General features: G+C 35.7%; 4 protein-coding genes across 5 annotated transcripts; 3 read left to right on the top strand and 1 right to left on the bottom strand.

The window, feature by feature from the left end:
* The first annotated feature begins 1,260 nt into the window (after window positions 1–1,260).
* LOC122605578 (P-loop NTPase domain-containing protein LPA1 homolog 2-like) lies at window positions 1,261–4,453 on the top strand. The gene is made up of 8 exons (XM_043778537.1): window positions 1,261–1,335; window positions 1,441–1,598; window positions 1,954–2,264; window positions 2,360–2,441; window positions 2,574–2,990; window positions 3,084–3,800; window positions 3,885–3,995; window positions 4,079–4,453. Exons 2-8 carry the CDS (start codon window positions 1,449–1,451, stop codon window positions 4,451–4,453), a joined length of 2,163 nt encoding a protein of 720 aa, XP_043634472.1. The 5' UTR covers window positions 1,261–1,335; window positions 1,441–1,448.
* Window positions 3,197–7,960, bottom strand: LOC122605576 (pentatricopeptide repeat-containing protein At2g28050). 2 transcript variants are annotated; one of them, XM_043778536.1, is made up of 2 exons: window positions 6,508–7,960; window positions 3,197–5,687 (listed from the first exon to the last, which is right to left on the bottom strand). In XM_043778536.1, the coding sequence occupies exon 1, from the start codon at window positions 7,949–7,951 to the stop codon at window positions 6,566–6,568; it is 1,386 nt and encodes a 461-aa protein (XP_043634471.1). In that variant the 5' UTR covers window positions 7,952–7,960; the 3' UTR covers window positions 3,197–5,687; window positions 6,508–6,565. The 2 variants fall into 2 exon arrangements, with proteins under 2 accessions (XP_043634471.1, XP_043634470.1); XM_043778535.1 differs by having other exon boundaries at window positions 3,197–5,679.
* A 1,473-nt stretch (window positions 7,961–9,433) lies between these two features.
* Window positions 9,434–11,206, top strand: LOC122604780. The gene is made up of 2 exons (XM_043777646.1): window positions 9,434–9,439; window positions 9,497–11,206. Exons 1-2 carry the CDS (start codon window positions 9,434–9,436, stop codon window positions 11,204–11,206), a joined length of 1,716 nt encoding a protein of 571 aa, XP_043633581.1.
* A 3,657-nt stretch (window positions 11,207–14,863) lies between these two features.
* LOC122606061 (50S ribosomal protein L18-like) lies at window positions 14,864–15,572 on the top strand. The gene has a single exon (XM_043779024.1). It carries the CDS (start codon window positions 14,923–14,925, stop codon window positions 15,298–15,300), a length of 378 nt encoding a protein of 125 aa, XP_043634959.1. The 5' UTR covers window positions 14,864–14,922; the 3' UTR covers window positions 15,301–15,572.
* The last annotated feature ends 3,755 nt before the right edge of the window (window positions 15,573–19,327 follow it).

The raw sequence follows: 19,327 nt of genomic DNA, 5'->3' as shown, positions 1-19,327 counted from the left end.
TACAAATTTTAATGCACCCAATTAGTTTTTACTGACAACCCTAAGGGCTGTCACTAACAAAACTCTTTATTTATTTAATGTTGTTGGTTCCGTTTATATTTTATTAGAGAAATTAATTCCCGACAGATGCGGCAAAATATTAATGACGGTGACGGGTCGTAGCGGCTATGGTTGTGGTGATATAATGACGGTGGTGGCGGTGCAGCGGGCGATGGTGATGATGAATGGTACTGCTGTTGATGTGTGAAAAAGAAATGCGTAATTATGCGTGTGATGTGTTAGAGGTTGTTAGGGCTTTTTTATGAATATTTTTAAAAAGCGCTGAGTTTTTTAAATTGAGAGAGACTAGTTTGCTTATTTTTCCACTTAGACATTCCCAAAGGTATCCAATTTCGTCCCTGGTTTTTGTACTAGGATTTTTGCGTAAAAGGCAACCAAACGGAAAAGTGCATATTTTTGAAACTGTTGGGTAAAACCTTTAAATTAATGAGAAGAATGAAAATAATAATATTGGACAAACTACAAAGACATGCATGTAAGCTAGCTACGTTATAAACATTGACCGCCTAAATTGATGACTTTTATGCATTGAAGTTACATATATACGCCTACTATATATACATATTGAATTTGGTTATGTTATTATATATTATATATATCTTTATGTAAATCTAACCCGAATATTTAATAAATAATAACTTAGATATATACTTGTCAAAATCTATTTTTCTAAAAGATCATTCTTACTAATTATTTACTCCTATAATAATAATATATATTTCTAAATCCTGTAAATATCTTCTTAAATTAATTAGGACAAAAAGGATCGAGAAGAAAGAAATTAATTAAAGAAAATAGACAAAAGTGCATCAAATGGTAAGGGTTTCTTTCTTGCTTTCTTTGTGTTTGAAACTTTCACCCCTAATTATATGTTTTATTTATTTACGTCAATCAAATTTCCCTCATAAATAAAATACACACACATATATATATTCTATATATATACAAAAATGTATAAATATATATTGGTCAGAGAGAGAAAGAGAGAGAGGAGGTGGGAGACGACTCGTGGAGTGTTGGAGACGTTGATGCGTGTATATGCAGCAGCAGGTGCCACCCACCTACACACACACTGGCCTCTCCATATCATATCTCTCTGCGATCAGCTAGCTAGCAATAACCTTCCTTACTTCCTTCTTCTAGTAGCTTATATAATAATAATAATAAAACACCCTCGATCATATTCTAACAATGTTCCTTATTTGATTTTTTGAATCTTGGTTATATTAAACTTATTCATCAAACATTACGTACACCAATCTTCCTTTAATCTTTGTAAGTGACCGACCATTTTTTTGTGTACGTTCTTTCTGTTTATGCTTTATTAGTTTATATTTATGTGTTTGTACGTGTGTGTTTCTTACAACATAATTAATATAGGGAAAGGCATGGAGGTAGCCAAATTGTTGTACATAGTAGTGGTGGAAGATGATAATAATATTGGTCGTCAAGATGACATGTCATCATTTAGGTACACTCGTCATGTTCTTCAAAGCACTTTGCAGTTAATGGGTTGTAAAGCTCGTCACGCCTTCAAGGTTATATATATATATACATCCTTAATTCCTAATTAATCTCTCTATATACCTATACCTATACGTAAGTATGCATTTCATTACTATGTACCACATATTTAAAATTAAGGTCAATTATTACAACAGGAAATTAAAGTGCAACCACTTTTACTTTAAACGGCCAGACAAACTAATAAGAAACTGAATTCTTATGACTACTATACACTACTGTAGGGCTAGCTAGATCAGAAGCCCTTTAATTTGGTGATACCTTAATTAGGATATACTAATGATTAATTTGAAGTGATTTATCTATAAATTTAATTTGTTTAACAAATATATATATTGACTTTATGCAAAATATATGTTGTTTGACCAGATTAGTCAAAGGGTATTTGAGATTACGAGAACAGAATGCTCAGGGGATACTTTAGATGCTATGGGTGTTATTAAAACTGGAAAGGATTTCCTAAAAGTCCATCCTTATGGTAAAGAGAATGATAAAGGAGAAGGAAGCTTAAAGAATGATAATGATGATGAGAAAATTAAGAGTATTCCCTTTGAATCGTATAAGAAGCGTACAACGGTTATTGTTAAAAGGAAGAGGTTCATTGATGTTGTTTGTGATGCTCTTGCTGAATACAAGTATGTTGGTCCTAATCAGAGGGCGGATTTGGTTTTAGCTTGCAGGTATCTTTTTATTTATTTTAAATCATCATATATGTTAATTTTTCTTTTTATCACCCTATGTCTTTAATCTATTATGTGCTATATCGTTTTTGCAGAATCCGTGAAAGAAAGGAGTCTGTAACAGTGCTACTATGTGGGACGAGTGGATGTGGCAAATCTACATTGTCTGCTTTGCTGGTAATTCCATCTCGCTTTAGAAGCTTTTATTTGTTTAGTGCCACGAGTTCGTATACAACACCACATCATTGAAGACAGAAATTGGGTAGACTATTGCTATTCAGATATTGAACCCTGAAACTGCATGTGCAGGCTAGCAGGTTAGGGATCACAACGGTTATATCTACGGACTCAATTCGGCACATGATGAGGAGCTTTGTTGATGAAAAGCAAAATCCCCTGCTCTGGTCTTCTACATACCATGCAGGAGAGCATCTAGATCCAGTGGCTGTTTCAGAAGCTAAAGCCAAACGAAAAGCAAATAAACAAGGAAATATCTCGCCTCAATCACAACTCAAAAATGGTCCATTTGATGCTTCAACACGACTACCTCATGATGGTTCTGATTCTACCACAGTAGACTTGATCAGCCCTAAACAAATGGCAATCGAAGGCTTTAAAGCACAGAGCGAGATGGTTATTGATAGTCTTGATCGACTCATCACAGCATGGGAAGAAAGAAAAGAATCGGTTGTTGTGGAGGGTGTTCACTTGAGCCTTAACTTTGTGGTATATGATAACAAATATCACTAATATAATCTATAGCATAGCACCTGCCTTGTGTTAATTGATGTCTGATGGCAATTTTGTTTGAATATGCAGATGGGGTTGATGAAGAAACATCCATCAATCATACCATTCATGATATACATCACGAATGAGGACAAACACATGGAAAGATTTGCAGTACGTGCAAAGTACATGACTTTAGACCCTTCCAAAAACAAATATGTAAAGTATATAAGAAACATCAGAACAATCCAAGAATACCTTTGCAATCGAGCAGATAAACATCTGGTGCCAAAAGTAAATAATACAAATGTTGACAAGAGTGTTGCTGCAATACATGCCACGGTTTTCAGCTGCTTAAGAAGACGTGAGGCTGGAGAGCAGCTTTACGATCCAACCACTAACACTGTTTCTGTAATTGATGAAGAATATAGAAATCAGTGTGTGGCTAACTCACTGAGCTCAAAGGGAATGTTTCAGTTGATCCAAAGACAAGGTTCTTCAAGACATTTAATGGCTCTTCTAAATGATGATGGATCTGTTGCAAAAGCATGGCCCGTAAATTCTGTAGATGCTGATGGGAAGCCGATCATAGGACATCCTGATTATGGACCTGTGCAGATTGGAAAGGCTGAACCAGTTAACCTGCAATTTGGTAACTTTGGAATCAGTGCTTGGCCAACCGACCTTGGGTGCACCAGTCGGGCTAGTAGCGTTGACGATTCTCGAGGCGAGCTTACTGATAATGGTAGTAGATATTATTCATCATGTTGTAGTTCACCTAAGGCCTCTGATGGGCCTGCTAAAGAGGTAAATCTCATTTTCCATTATGAATCACAGCAAACCAATATTGTGTGATCTTTAAATAATTGATGGTTGCTGTGCAACTTTCAGTTGAAGGAGGAGCAGTCGGTATATGGAAGTGATGAAGAGGGAGATGATCAGCTTGAGGTGGACAGCGATGAGGATTTTAGCGATGATGCCAATGAACATATGCACGAAGAGGTATTTACACTTTCACATGACCATAGTTTTTGATTTTGGCCCCAGTTTTGGTTTCAGCTTTTCATGACATCATGCTAATGCAGATGGAAGGTTCAGTTGATGAGGAGTCGACCAAATCAGATGAGGAGTATGACGATCTTGCGATGCAGGATATTCAAGAAAATGGTTACTTCACTGATCATGAATTTAATCTGAAGCATAATCTTCTATCCACTACCCAACATGACCATGAAGACAAGTACAGTCGAAATTTAGACCGTTTCTTGAGAGACAAAAGTGAGCAGAGCCTGGATTCGCTGCACACCAACCCAAGTGTCATCAAAGAAAATTGGCTCGTGTCCTCTGGAAGCTTGAAAGTCAGAAGACGGTCTCATAGCATTTCTAGCTTAGGCAAGGACGGGCCACTTAGTCCCACCCTCAGAAGGATCGCTGTTACTTTATCTCTTGATCATCCTTGACTTGGCTTGTGGTCTTTGTTGAGCTGAAACTTAAGTGACTTTGTGTGTGTGAAGTTGGGAATGATAAGTTTAACCTAGCATATTCATGTTGTAAAAAAGGAGACTTCTTGTAGATGGCTAGCATGTTCTTTATCTTGGATCTCTGATTAGATTAATGAAATTTTCAAGGATGACACCACATTTCACAACAATCCTCAAAGGTCTTGTTGCTTCTTCAACGCGACCGACTCAATAAACATATTATACTGATGCCGTACAATAACTTATTCTCCATCATCTATAGCAGTTTAACAGCATCATTAAACCTCCTTTTTGAGATGAATTGCTTGTTCCTAGAGCAGTCAAGAATTGTTCACTCGAGACTGCTATGGAAATCAGTATCAAAGCATCAATAGATTACCTTCCAAGACAGTAACACCCATTTTTTTTTCTATAATGCATAGAACTATAGAAGTGTAGCTTCAGTGTGAGCATCAAGATCATCACAGCATAACTATGTGTTCATTTAGATATCTATTCCAAATTAACATGGAAAAGTTACAATTTGTTGTCAGTGATCAGCTAAATGGTCATTATTAAAACTAAAAAGGCATGTTTCTAAAAAAGTTGACTTACACCCTCAGTAAGCTTCATGTTCTGCATGGACGCGGTAAACCTTATGACACCGAATTACTGGCACATCAATGTTGATTTCCCTGTTGAACCGACCAAACCTTTTGAGAGGAGGACCTATGCCATTTGGGTGATTTGCAGCCCCTAATACGCTAACATGTGCACCAAAATCACCACTGGTCTTCTCTTGCTTGAGAGTTATCGAATCTGTCTCATTGATGAAAATAATTGAAGGAATGTTCTACTCAGCCCCCAATAAGATTGCTTTCACTCTTCAGCGAATGCTAACATCATTTCTGGTCCGTATACGCAGTTACGCAGAAAAAGAAAGCTCCTGCTCCATTAGCCAACTACCCTACCTATCATTGTCTTTCCTGAACCAGGGTAGGTACTTGGGGCGAAAATAACTATAAGACTCCAATAGATTTGAAAAAATGAGGGTGCCTAACTCATCCTAGCATTCATCTTCATCCCTCTTGATAGGCTCACTGTCGCAGAAGATTTCAGAGTCTGGAGCAGCAAAACAGTATTTGGCAGGATCGGCTTCGGTCACCTTATGCTCTATGCTTTGCATTCCTCCTCAAACAAGGAAACGGTCTCCTTTCCTTACAGGTCTATATGCCTCCACATAATACACAGCAATAATGACATTTAGGCGCAATTCAAGAGCAAATTATGTATAAAAAAATACACCGTAACAGAAGTAGAATATACCAAATTTAGTTAACTAATCTCTTCATCTATCACTTTCACTTTTCATTTATCAAAGGACCCTAAAGCTTTTTGACTGTGTATATATGTCAAAACTCAAAACTTATAAAAAAAATTCATGACACGTAAGATTATTGGCCCACAAATACTTATTAGAAAAATACTTTGGTTATACATATATACGATACTGATAAAAATACCAAACAGCAAAAAGGCCAAGAAGTTGCTACAGACCACTGAAATACCTCAAGATTTAAATCAACTGAACGTGTTTGCATGGCAGCTTTAATTAAAAACATGCCTCGTGAAATCATAAATTCAAAATACAAAACATTTTCCCTTGTGAAAATAGGGGCCACATGAAGTGTATAGCAGGGCTAATGACATGAAATAAAAGTATCAAAGAGCAGTATTACATGTAATCAAAACTAACTCAACTTTGCAGTTCTTCCCAAATCCTACTTTACACTTTCCAAAATCAAAAGTTTACACAATGAGGATATCATTAAAGGCTTGTGTCCTCTGGAAGCTTGATAGTCAAAACACGATCTCACGGATTTTCTAGCTTACACACGGACGCACAATTTTGGCTGACCTATGAAAGGGTTACTGTTACATGCCTACATTATCGCCTAATCATTTTGACTACGGTTTTATAGCTTATGGCCTTTGTTAAGCTAAAACATAAGCGTAATGGGCTAATGGCATGAAAAGTTGGGACAATAGTTTACCTGTCATTTCCATCGTTCCATGTCCTTGTGGGAATTCTTTCTTTGTCGTCGTTTGTTCTCATTTTGGATCATTTATTAGAGTGACAAAATTTTCAAGCGCAACGCCACATTTCACAACAATGCTCAAAAGTCTTGTTGCTTCTTCAACACGACCCGATTCACACAAACCAACAATAACCATGTTATATAAGCGCACATCACCATACAATCCTTTACCCTCCATCGACGAAAGCAGTCTAACAGCATCATTAAACTTCCCCTTTTTACAACACCCATCAATCAAATCATCGAAAACATCATGACCCAATTCAATATCCTTCTTCTGTAACTTATCAGCCAACTCCTGTGCTGCCTCCATTTCCCCAATCCCACAAATCCCACTAACCAAGATCCGAAACGTTTCTGCACTAGGCACAACGTTTCTCTCGATCATTTTATCAAAAACTAGAAACGCATTCTCCATTTTCCCTAACTTACAATACTTAAGAATAACCGACTTCCACAAATAAACCTCGACATTCAAATCTTTATCATACATCTCCATGATCATCCTTTCAGCATCACCAACCCTCCCACTACTCAAATATCCATCAATCAGAAACTTATAACTTTCCAGATTACGCTCCACGCCTTCCTTCTCCATCAACGCTAATACGAAAACCAACTCATCAAAGTCCCATCTTTTACAACAAGCATCAATTAAAGTATTAAAAGTAATCACATTAGGCCTAATATTCTTACACAAAGCTTCTTCAACTAACTCTCTACCCCTTTTAATCTCACCATTTTTACACAAACCATCCACCACAACAGTCAAACTATAAACCGAAACATCGGTACCTGCCTCGACCATTTTATCGAAAAATGCCAACCCTAACCCCAATTCTTCACACCTCAGCAACGCAATCAAGAAAACAGTACAAGTCTTTTCATCAATAAAAACACCATTACATTTCATATAATCAAAAACCTCAAATCCTTTAACAAACTCACCACAATCAGCACAAACTTTCAGCATCAAATTCAGCATTTTTGACTGAAAAAGCTTGTGTTTTGCAGCTAAATAAGCAAAATCTTGAAATGGGCATTTCAAATTTGGGTCATTTGTCAATAAAGTTAGAAGCTTTTCAGCATCTTCAAACTTTCTGGACTTAATAGACCTGCATATAAGTGTCACATAGTGTTCAACTTCAATCTTGAAGGGTATTAAAGATTGGTTTTTTGAGATGATTTTAAATAAATTTAAGCATTTTCTTGTTTTGATTGATGGGTCTGAAAGAATTGATGTGATTGTGTTGGATGTGAGTGTTGATAGAATAGTGGTTTTAGTGGCAGAGGAGATGATGTTGTCAACAATTTCCTTGTAAGGGGTTGTGATTGGAAGGTTGATTTTGTTCTTGATTGTTTTGAGGTTTTGGAGAAGTGTAGTTTGGATTGATGACATTTTTTTTAGTTTGTTACTTTGTTTAATGGGGTTTCAAATGGTTTTTTGATTGAGATTGTTGTAAGTTTTAAGATTCTGAGTTGGGCCAACTCATATGGGCTGGACTGAATATAAGGTTGTCTGACATCTAAGCTTAAATACCCGACAGCCTTATATTCTCATCTCCATATATATATATATATATATATATATATAGCCTTATATTCTCATCCCCATGTATATATATATATATACTATTTACTTCATTGGTATGAAATCTGAAATTGGAGTCTAAATTGTTTGGTGGGCCATTGTAAAGCATTGAAAGAAATAAAAAAAACCCATACTTTTAACCTCACATCCTACTTTTTCTTTATTTCCAAACTAGCTAATTAGTCTGGGTTCAACCCGAACATATTAATGAAAGTTTTTTAAAAACGTAAGATCATCAGTGAGTTGTGGCGAAATGGATTGAGTCTATTCTTAAATATCTATGTGGTTATTTACTACAACATTTTTTTTTATAGTTTTGATAAACAAAATACATATAGCTATATATATTTTACTTCAAAATATTCTTTTTACTCGGAATTAAATAAAGAAACACATACGGAGTAATTCTTTTTAGTCTTCTCTTATCTCTATGAACGACTAACTTCCTCTGTATTTTTCTTTCTTTGTAGTTAAACCCCAATATTATACTCGTATAATATAATTATAATAAAAATTAATACGAGTACTTTAATTCCTATCCTTGAGGAATCAACTCCATCATTCATTTCCATCGGTAACGTAATCTAATCTTTTACCTACTTAACATTTCTTACTTTGTGTTGTTATTTTAATTCTAATTACTCATTTTCCTTTCAATTTTTATTTTTGGTAATTAAACTAAATTAAAGTTAGTAACGTTCTGTTTTTTATTTATTCATTTTTAATTTCGATTTGTTGAGTATAAAAAACTTCGGTGATTTTTGATATCACTTCCGGCCAGATCGAGATCATAAGCTTCCCGATTAAGCGATCATCAACTTTATAAATTTACTTGCATTTTGTAAGGATAGTTTAATTTAATTGAGCATAACTTTATTTATTTATTTATTATATTATTATTTTGTTTGTTAGTTACATTTATTTGTTGAGTTTTAGTTTAAGCTGTCTCTATCAAATAGTTATGTGAGGTCATGTCCTTCTGATTTAGGGGCGGGCAGGCATAGGGGGGTTAATGCTAGAGTAAAGAGAACCTTTAGGCTTAGATTCGGGAGTTGGAATGTAGGCACCCTTAAGGGAAAGTTTTTAGAGCTAGGAGATGCCATGTCTATATGTAATGTAGACATTGCATGCTTTCAAGAAACTAGGTAGACGGGGAAAAGTACTAGAGAGGAGAACGGATACAAGCTATGGTACTCTGGAGCGCCTAAGTCGATTAACGGAGTAGGGATCATCATGACCGAATGACTTAAAGACTTCGTTGTGCAAGTGGAAAGACACGGGGATAGGTTGATGTTGGTGAGATTGGTGATACAAGAGGAGACAATAAACATGATCAGCACGTATGCTCCCTAGTCGGGCCAGGGAGCGGGAGACAAGAAGAGTTTTTGGGACTCTCTGGATGAACTTGTGAGGAGTTGCCCTGTTGACCAACGACTAGTGTTAGGAGGAGACTTAAACGGGCATATAGGAGTAGAGTCAGACGGCTACGCGGGTGTACACGGGGGATTAGGAGATGAGGGTCGCACGATATTGGAGTTTGCTACTGCACACGATCTGGTTATTGTAAACTCGTTTTTCCAAAAGAGGGATTCCCAGCTGATTACCTTTCAGAGTGGCATAAATAAGACTCAAGTCGACTACTTCTTGGTGCGTAAAGGCGATTTTAGGGCTTGCAAAGATTGCAAGGTACTCCCGAGAGAGGCGAGTTACTCCCAACATAGACTGTTGGTAATAGATTTGCTTCTGAGTAGAAGAGCAATGAAGACAGAGAAGGCTGTAAAGCCAAGAATCCTCTGGAAATACCTGATGGGTGAAGCAGCAGAGACGTTTAGGTCGACGACTAGCTCGAGGTTCACAAGGGAGATAAAGGACGGTTCGCATATGGGAGCCGACGAGTTATGGACACTTTTGGCAGAGGGTATGAGGGAGACGGCAAAGGAGGTTCTAGGGGTAACTAGAGGAACTGGACGACAACGGAGAGTGGGTAGGGAATCTTGGTGGATTAGTGAAGAGGTCCAATCCAAGGTCGCGGCAAAACTTAGTTGCTTTAAGGATCTTGTCAAAAGCCGCCAGAACGGGACAAATGAAGACTGGTCTTTGGCTAGGCAGAGGTACTATGAAGCCAAGAAAGAAGCAAAGAGGATTGTTGTTATAGCAAAAGAAAGAGCGTACGAAGAATTGTACAAGAAACTAGATTCCAAAGAAGGCGAAAGCGAAATCTTCAGAATCGCTAAAGCAAGGGAGAAAAGACGTAGGGATTTAGGAGATGTCATTTATATCAAAGACGAAAGTGGGCGGTGCATTGTGAAGGAGGGAGACATTAGGAAAAGATGGGAAGAGTACTTCGCCAACCTGTTTAATGGGAGAGGGTCGGGGAGAGTTCAAGGAGGAGAAGACCTCACCGCACACTCAAACACACGCTACGACAACGATGATGCTACGAGGATCAGCCAAGAAGAAGTAAGGGTCGCCCTAAAGAAGATGGGGAGAAACAAAGCAGTAGGTCCAGACCAAATTCCGGTTGAGGCATGGAGATGCCTGGGGGACGTGGGGATAAGCTTGCTGACAAGCCTCTTCAACAAGATTTGGACGAGGGCAAAAATGCCAGAAGAATGGAGACTTAGTGAGGTTATACCTATCTATAAGAACAAGGGGGATGTGCAGAGTTGTAGCAATTATAGGGGCATTAAACTCCTAAGTCATACCATCAAGCTCTGGGAGAGAGTGATCGAGTCGAGGCTCAGAAGAGTGATCGAGTCGAGGCTCAAAAGAGTTACGAAGGTGGCAGAGAACCAATTTGGGTTTATGCCAGGGAGGTCGTCGATGGAGGCTATCCATATCACCAGAAGCCTTATGGAAAAGTATAGGGAAAGACAAAAAGCGTTACATTGTGCCTTCCTAGATTTGGATAAGGCGTACGATAGTGTACCACGAGAGCTGATTTGGAGGACGCTCCAAGCGAAAGGAGTTACTGGGAGATACATTAGTGTGATCAGGGATATGTACGATAGGGCGAGGACCGGTGTTCGAACAGGAGGAACTACCGTGGTGCTCAGCGCTTAGTCCTTACCTTTTTACCTTGATCTTAGACGAGTTGTCTAGTGGCCTACAGGAGGAACTACCGTGGTGCATGATTTTTGTAGATGACATTGCATTGATTGCAAGATCGACGGAGGAGCTAAACCGCAGGCTCGAGAAATGGAGAGAAGTCCTTGAAGATAATGGGTTGTGTGTGAGCCGAGAGAAGACTGAATACCTACGATGTGACTTTGATAAACAGGAAATAAGACAAAATGGGGATGAGGATATTCGCATCGGGGAGCGGATTTTGGGTCCGAATGTGTCTTTTAGATACTTGGGATCGGTGATACACAAATCTGGGGGGATAGACGAAGACGTGACACATCGAATCCAAGCTGGATGGATGAGGTGGAGATCAGCTTCTGGAGTCATGTGCGACAAGCGGATCCCGCTAAAACTGAAAGGCAAGTTTTACAGAGTGGCTATTAGACCGGCTATGTTATACGGGTCAGAATGTTGGCCGATGACGAAAGCCCAAGCGTCTCGAGTAGAGGTGGCAGAGATGAGGATGCTAAGGTGGTCTTGCGGGAAGACCCTATCAGACAGGATCCCCACGGGAGTTTTCAGAGCCGAACTTGAAGTAGGGACCATCACTAACAAGCTAAGAGAAGGGCGCTTGAGATGGTTTGTCCATGTTAGGAGAAGGGATCGAACAACACCTCTAAGGAGAGCGGAGTCTATTCACGTCGAAGGCATACGAAGAAGGGGAAGGCCGAAGATGAGGTGGGAGGACCGATTAGCGAAGGACCTAATAGAGCTTGGTTTGTCGGAGGACATGACGTCGGATAGGATGGCCTGGAGAACTAGGATTAGAGTAGAGGATTAGGTTAGGGTATGACTTTTGCGGGACTGTGATTGACATCTTATTCCCATAGTGCCTTGCCTAAGGTGGTTTGTGTTTGTTTGGCCGGGAGAAGTAGGCCCAATATAGGTGACTCTAGGCAACAGAAGGCTTTGACCTGACAGGAAAATAGTTAGGTCGACGGAGGTGGAAGGACAGAATACTGAAGGATATGAAGGAGTTTTCTGGTGGAGGAGGTGGACAGTGAGTGTAAGTCGTATGGGAATAGGTTTTTTATACTTTTTTTTCCTTAGACTTTGGTTCTCTGTAACCTCCGTAGTGGTTTTGGCCTGAGTAGAGGGAGGCCAAAATCGAGGGGGGAGGTTACTCTTGGCTGCCCCTAAATGCATTGCCCGTTGGAGGACATGACCGGTGAGAGTTTATTAGAGGTCTAGGACTAGTTTAGGGGTTTGGGAGCTTGGGAGAAGGGTAGGTTTAGTCTAAGTTAATGTCTAGCTAGGCGGCTTAGTTAGTGTGTTTCATAGGTTGCGCACCACCTGTTATTTTCCTTGGACTTATCGGGCACTAGGATTTCTTAGTTAATTCCTTATTTGTAAGTAGGTTTGGGATTTATGCTAAAACACTTTTAAATTTGGCTACGTTCTACAGGGTTGTTATTATATGCGTTTCGATGAGTGCTTTTAGTTATTTAGGTCGTTTGATGCTACTTTTCCTTTTTGTTCTCGGGTGTTCTCAGTAGACGGTGTCTAGAGGACTAGGTGTATAGGTTACCTTTGTCGTTTTGGAGCGTTTTAGCGAGTAGACTAGGATTAGTTTGGATTTGCGGCCTAAGGTACTTCGCTACGTAGGTTGTTTAGAAATAGTTTAATCCCCTTAGTGTTTAGTCATTTCTTACATATTGGAATGGTTGTCCTGGTGGTTTATGTCCCTCTGGTTTGAGCTCCTTGTTGAAGACTTTGTGTATTATGTCCCTACATTCTACGTTGTTATTTGCGTATTATGGTTCCTATATTTTATGTACTGTGCTTAGGTACTTTTAGCCCGTACACTTGCCACTATTCCCTACTCTTAAGGTAGCCATAACCGGCGACCAGGTATATCGTCTTGGCATTTTCTCGGCAGACAGGTATAAACACTTTACTATTTTTACGGTTTTTACATATGCTTGGCTGGAGGTCCTTATGGAAGCAGTCTCTCTACCTTTGGGTAGAGGCATGACTGTCTATAGCTCACCTCCCCCATACCCCGCACAGGGATTGGGTACAGTTGTTGTTGTTGTTGTTGTTGATCAAGTAATTAAATATCAGGCCTCAGGCCCTGAGAGGCTGAGATTACAAAACTACAACCCAGGTCTCAGCAGAGCAGCACCTCTATAGCCAACCAGCCAGCTGCATCTGGACTGCCTTCCTTCGCTCAAAATCGGTATGTACTGTTCTGTTTCTACAATTTTATTTCCCTTTTATTTAATGAGTTATTGATTTTTGATTACTTCAATTAGTAATTAATTAAAATTTGAAATTCACTAGTAATTTTGATTCCCTTATTGGAATTCCATGTCCATTTCCTAAATTTTTCCTCGACTATCCAAAGATTTTTACCCCCGTAAGAGATATTTTATTTACCAGAAAAACAATGAGCAGGATCTTTTTAATTGTCTGAACTAAAAATCTGTGTAATTAGCTGAAAATTTCCGTTAAACCTCTATGTGATGTTAATTTCTTCGGCCCATTTGTTGCAGTGTTTAAAAATTAGTGTGATGTTCATATATGATGCTGCCTCCTACATTTAGACTCTAATTATAAATTTATAATATTCAAAATGTTCAACTAATTTACAAATGAATTAGTTAGGATTGAACCCACAACTCGATACTATAAACCTTTGCTGTAAGGCCAGTCTACCTCTAGTGAAAGACAGGCTTTGCTCTTTACAAACTAACCAAGATAACTGCTTATGATATACACAACTATGGTTATACTAATGCTATATGCATTGCAATATTACAGTACCATTCCTTCAAACTGCATACTAATGATATAAACGGATTTTACAGTACTCATTAGATAGAACTTACTCCATTAACAGAAACTTTGATGACCACAATTTTTTAATTTTTTTAATTTTATTTTATTTTTAAAAGTGAATTTCGCTTGAAACTTCGTGTCGCAGTTCGACAGTGAGAGGTCTAGCATACGTTGTCTTAATTGTGTCCGCACTAGAGAGCTCCCTCGAAGTAGAAATGTCTATTAGACTTAAACCTGGGTATACCCAAGTTAAGCCCTCATAGAAGGATGAAATGGAAATTCAAACCTGAGACCTATAAGTCACCAGGAGAACTAAAACCACTTCACCAACTTATCATTGATTTGACGATGACCACAAGTTAATGTATGATGATGTATCTTTTAATAAATAATAATGAATTATTGTGCAACTTATAAATCATAAGATAAAATTACAATATGATGAAAAATATGAAAATATTGAGTAATAAACTTATTTATTTTGTTATTTAGTTTTTTGAAAGGTGGAAGAAAAACATATTTACAAAGTATTTTTAAAGATTTAGAATTTTTATTTTTTTAAATTTTTTTCAGATTACCCAACACACTCTCCAAATCCAAATGGGCTACAAGCCTACAAACAAAGAAAAATGAAGCCCCCCAATAACAAAGACAAAAAAAAGAAAGTAAAAAAAAAGGAAAGAAAAAAAAAGGAAAAAGAAGAAGGCGTCTTGTTTAGTTAAACATCATCATCATCAATACATCTTCTGTTTGTTGTCCCTAATCGTTTGATTCACAAAATATGAACAAGAGAGAATATGAACAATTTGGTTTTGCTGAGTAGCTTCCATAGTTAATTATCAGGGTTTTTTTAATGTAGGAGAATACAAAGGATGACGGTGTTGAAGAGGTATGTGCTGAGGTTGTTCATGTCATTAAAATACGTTACTGCTAATGTAGTGGATGGGAACAATGGGCGAATAGTTGCAACAGCATCAACAGTTGAACATTCTATCAAAAACTCACTTGAGTGTGGTAGAACCTGCAATGCAAAAGCTGCAACAGTTGTGGGTGAGGTGCTGGCTATGCGGCTTAAGGTAGAAGGTCTTGAATCTGGCCAAGAAAGAGGCATTCATATTGACGTGAATAAAGAGCTTGAGAAAAAAGATTTCAAAAATCGAACCAAGGTTTGGGCTATTATCAATTCTCTTAAAAGCAACGGTGTCAGGCTCATTCTTGACAAGAATAATGATGCTTCTCGGCTAGGTTAAGCCTTTCTGCTATGACTTGTTTAGCCTGGTACTATTTGGTCCACAAAACACATCACCGGTTTGATCTTTGTTTAAAGAAAAATTTAGAATGGAAAAGCTATATGTTATGGGTGATGACTACTGTGCAGAAGCTCGCCAATTAAGAATAAATACCATGAGTGATGACAGAAAGGCTGATTGGTCAAATATGTAGATAGAAAGATTTGGATTTATGTTTCCGTGTTCTGATTGCATGACCTGAATCAACTTGCAATATCAAAATTTTTGCGTTACCTGTCACTTCAGTTTATATATCTTATATCCAGATGGGACATATGGTTTGTATCTTACAGTTATCTATCCATAAAGATTCATCCAGTTTGTTATCTCATCATTGTCGTGCAGTAAAATCCTGCTAAATAGTATAATCTTATATGATGAGATGATGCAAGTTGTTTATTGTTATGCAGCTAATGCTTTATCAACCCGCTACATAATGGGATGTATGTTAATAAGACTGTTGCCATTGTGACATTGCCTCCTGGGTGAGTATGAAAATTTGTATATAGCAATGAGTAACTTGTAAGTCAATTTTTGCCATTAAACTAAGATCTGAACTTATTATTATTTTTTATTGTTGCAAAGCTTTATCTGTTAAAAAGTTGAGTCTATCGCCAATATGACTTTGCCTATGAGTCAAAAAATAGTAATTTTGGGTAATCAAAGTGCCAGTTTCTTTTATTAGATAGTATGAAGATAGAAATATTAGTTCAAACTTACTTCCTGAGAAACCGATCTCATTATAGTCTTCAAGTCTTGGGACATCCCCATTTATAATTTAGATCTGCCATTGAGCCATTAGCTAGCCCACCACCAAATGAGAAAAACGCTTGCTTTCTGAGAAAACTGATCTCAATCCACGGTAGGTGCTAAATGCCAAGTGGAAGTCGCGTCATCAAGTTGACTAGTCAAACTGGTCATTAAGTTACCAATTGTTACATAAGATACAAGATTTGCAGGTAGGATGGTTAATTGTAATAGAACTAAAGTATTTAAAACCCTTTTTAAAGTTATACACAAAGTCACAAACTACTCATCGTCTTCTAAGATTGCATATCCAAAATCTTCATTTTGTTAATTCCGGTCTCGTGTTTAGTTCCTACCCTCTCAAGTGCTCAGAAATGCATTTTTTTTTTGGTCTTTTGTACCGTATGTACACTAAACTTATGAAATTAAATATCTCGAAATACTTAAGCTGATGGATACAATCTAATTTTAAAATACTATATATATACGAAAAATATTAATAGAAAATGTGGTTAGCCTCCAAATAATTTGCTACCTTAATATGTTTGTATAGTTCAAGTCTTGTTAATATTATCCCTTGTTATAGTTTATAGACCACATCAAGGTGTTGTTTGTTTGGGACTTAATAAACTTAGTTATGACTTAATCAAAGATACTTAATTTGTTAAATCATCAAAAGTGTTTGTTTTTTTACTTAATAAACAAAAACACCTGTATTGACTTTCAATACAGACATTATTTATCCATTCAGCTTATCAATTTAGTCGCTTAATGGTTTAAAAAACAAACACATACCGAGTCTAATAACAGAAAACTATGCATCATATAGCTGGAATATTTATGATGATGATACATTTAAAAATCATAAATTGAATTGTTTGAACATGGAAATCCAAATAAAAAAGTCCTAGCTCTGAAACTGGGATTGTGTTCCCAAAAGTAAAATGTTGATGAATTTTAGGTTTTAAAAATATGCACTCTTTTGTCATTTGTCAGCCTCTCCATACTTTTTGACCTCAGCAAAACTTCACTAGGAAATGTCCTTTCCAACGTGGCTACTACTAGTGCTATTATTGATAAAAAAAAATAATAATAATAATTAAAAAAAATAAAAATGAACTATTAAACCATTTATAATCATTCATTTTTTCACTTACATTTTTTCCTGTCACATAAGTATCACCTTCTTATTTTTTTCACTTTCTACTTTTCTCTTTAACTATTCACCTTCAAATTACTACCTCACTATACTCATAATCTAACCAATCAAAATAAAGTGAATGAAGTTAAATAATAAGATAAAGACAATTATTAGGGACCATAAAATCATAGGTGAACATAATCACTTTCTTCTCATCACCTACCCATTTAAACTATACCCCTTAACCATTAACCTACTTCACCTTCTTATTTCACCTTCCTTCTTCATCCACCCTTAAGAATGGTCTTAGGTGTGATTATTTCACATAGTATATCTTTAAAAAGACGAGTAAGTACGGGATAATGTAACTAATTAAGCACAAAATATTGTGGTGTATACAAATTAATCAAAACCTCTATTGTATATAGGAACTTAGTAAATATTTTCAAATAATGTAACTAAATAACCATAACAACTAGTAGTATACCTATTATCATTATCATCATCATCGATTTTAATTTCCATAATTTTGTAAGATGCAAAAATATATAAAAGTGTTTTTCACTTAAAAATATTTTAATCTTTATTATATATACTAAAAGACAACTTGTTTAATATCTTATTAACCAATCATAACTCTCTATTCTATCAAATTGACTTTTGATGATGTCATCATTAAATTAATATAATAAAATTGATTATAAAAATAAAAAATGTAATATAGATCGACCAAACAAATGATGTAATACAATTATCTTTTAACATAACTAAATTGATATAATAAAATAGAAAATCCAATTCATTTAAAACAATACAACCATTCTTTTCACTTTTTGTTGTTTAATTTTATTTTCAATTACAATTTTATTGTGTAACAATCTTTTTTTAATCTTTTCTAAGTTTTCCTCTTTTTAGTCTTAACTTAATATTCTTAATCTTAATTTTAATCTTATATTATATTATAAAACAACGGACCTAACCTCAATTGACTAATCATAATTTTCAACTTTTTAAATTTAATTAAATTATCATATATCAATAACATAATTTACACTTTTTTTTATTTTTCATTATCAATATACACTTTTAAATTTTTTTCTTAAATTAATAATTTATTAAAATAAAATAAATAATGTATGAAACTCATATTTATCCTAAATATCCAACTAAATAATAATTAGCACATGTCATTAATATAATTTATATTTTTTTAATCATTAATTTACACTTTTTAAACATGTTTTTTCCATCATCAATCCGCACTTTTAAACATTTCTCAAAAAATAATAACTTGTTGAAATAAAATAAATAATATTTAAAACTCATATATATTCGAAATATGCATCCTTCTTTTAATATATTTAAAAGAGAGTTACTCTAAGAACTTTTCGACTAATTACAGTTCTTATACGAAATATATATATAAAGAGAGAGAGAGAATCGTATAACTATAATTTGATTTGATATCTATATATATATATATATATATATATTTGAATTTACAATATATAATAATAAATTAATGTTTTTTATAATATATTAAAGTAGTATAGATATATCGATTTTCTATCAACTACTATTTATAAATGATTAGTTCATACAACACACGTGTATATATAATCATGTTGGGTATATATAGATAATTGTGTTTCTATTTACTCAAGTTCTATTAGTGGCAAAGACATAATTTTAGGTCAATCAGTGTATAAAATATACCAGTTATCTTAAATTGAGTTAAGATGAACATATGAGTTTCTAAATGTATGTTTTGGTAGGAGGTAAGTTAGCTTTAAATTGCACCAATACTAAAAAATAGTACCGAATATATAGAATTTTATACACATTAGAGGGTTGCTACTACCAACTTTGACCTCCGTGTAACTCTGCCATCTTTTTTGTTGTATATGAGTATAACTTATGAGAAATCAGTAAGAGATAAAATAGTTCGGGGCAACGTCCAGATATAACCTAGTTTACTAACAATTATATTAATTTTATTATACTCAATTGGATTTTTTTTTTAAAAAAAATATCCATATCAAATATGACTTTTTATTATTTATCAAAATAAATATATATAAATATACCAGATATTATACT

The sequence above is a fragment of the Erigeron canadensis genome, chromosome 6, assembly GCF_010389155.1.
Source record: "Erigeron canadensis isolate Cc75 chromosome 6, C_canadensis_v1, whole genome shotgun sequence".
Lineage (NCBI taxonomy): Eukaryota > Viridiplantae > Streptophyta > Magnoliopsida > Asterales > Asteraceae > Erigeron > Erigeron canadensis.
The sequence above is the reverse complement of the archived record's forward strand: the minus strand, read 5'-3'. Positions and strand labels throughout refer to the sequence as shown.

Bases quoted from the DNA above. Each gene is read 5' to 3' on its own strand.
- LOC122606061 (XM_043779024.1), top strand. From the start codon at position 14,923: ATGACGGTGTTGAAGAGGTATGTGCTGAGGTTGTTCATGTCATTAAAA.
- LOC122605576 (XM_043778536.1), bottom strand. From the start codon at position 7,951: ATGTCATCAATCCAAACTACACTTCTCCAAAACCTCAAAACAATCAAG.
- LOC122605578 (XM_043778537.1), top strand. From the start codon at position 1,449: ATGGAGGTAGCCAAATTGTTGTACATAGTAGTGGTGGAAGATGATAAT. The intron at 2,442-2,573 runs GTAATTCCATCT...CTGCATGTGCAG, and splicing joins CTACATTGTCTGCTTTGCTG to GCTAGCAGGTTAGGGATCAC. The intron at 3,996-4,078 runs GTATTTACACTT...ATGCTAATGCAG, and splicing joins ATGAACATATGCACGAAGAG to ATGGAAGGTTCAGTTGATGA.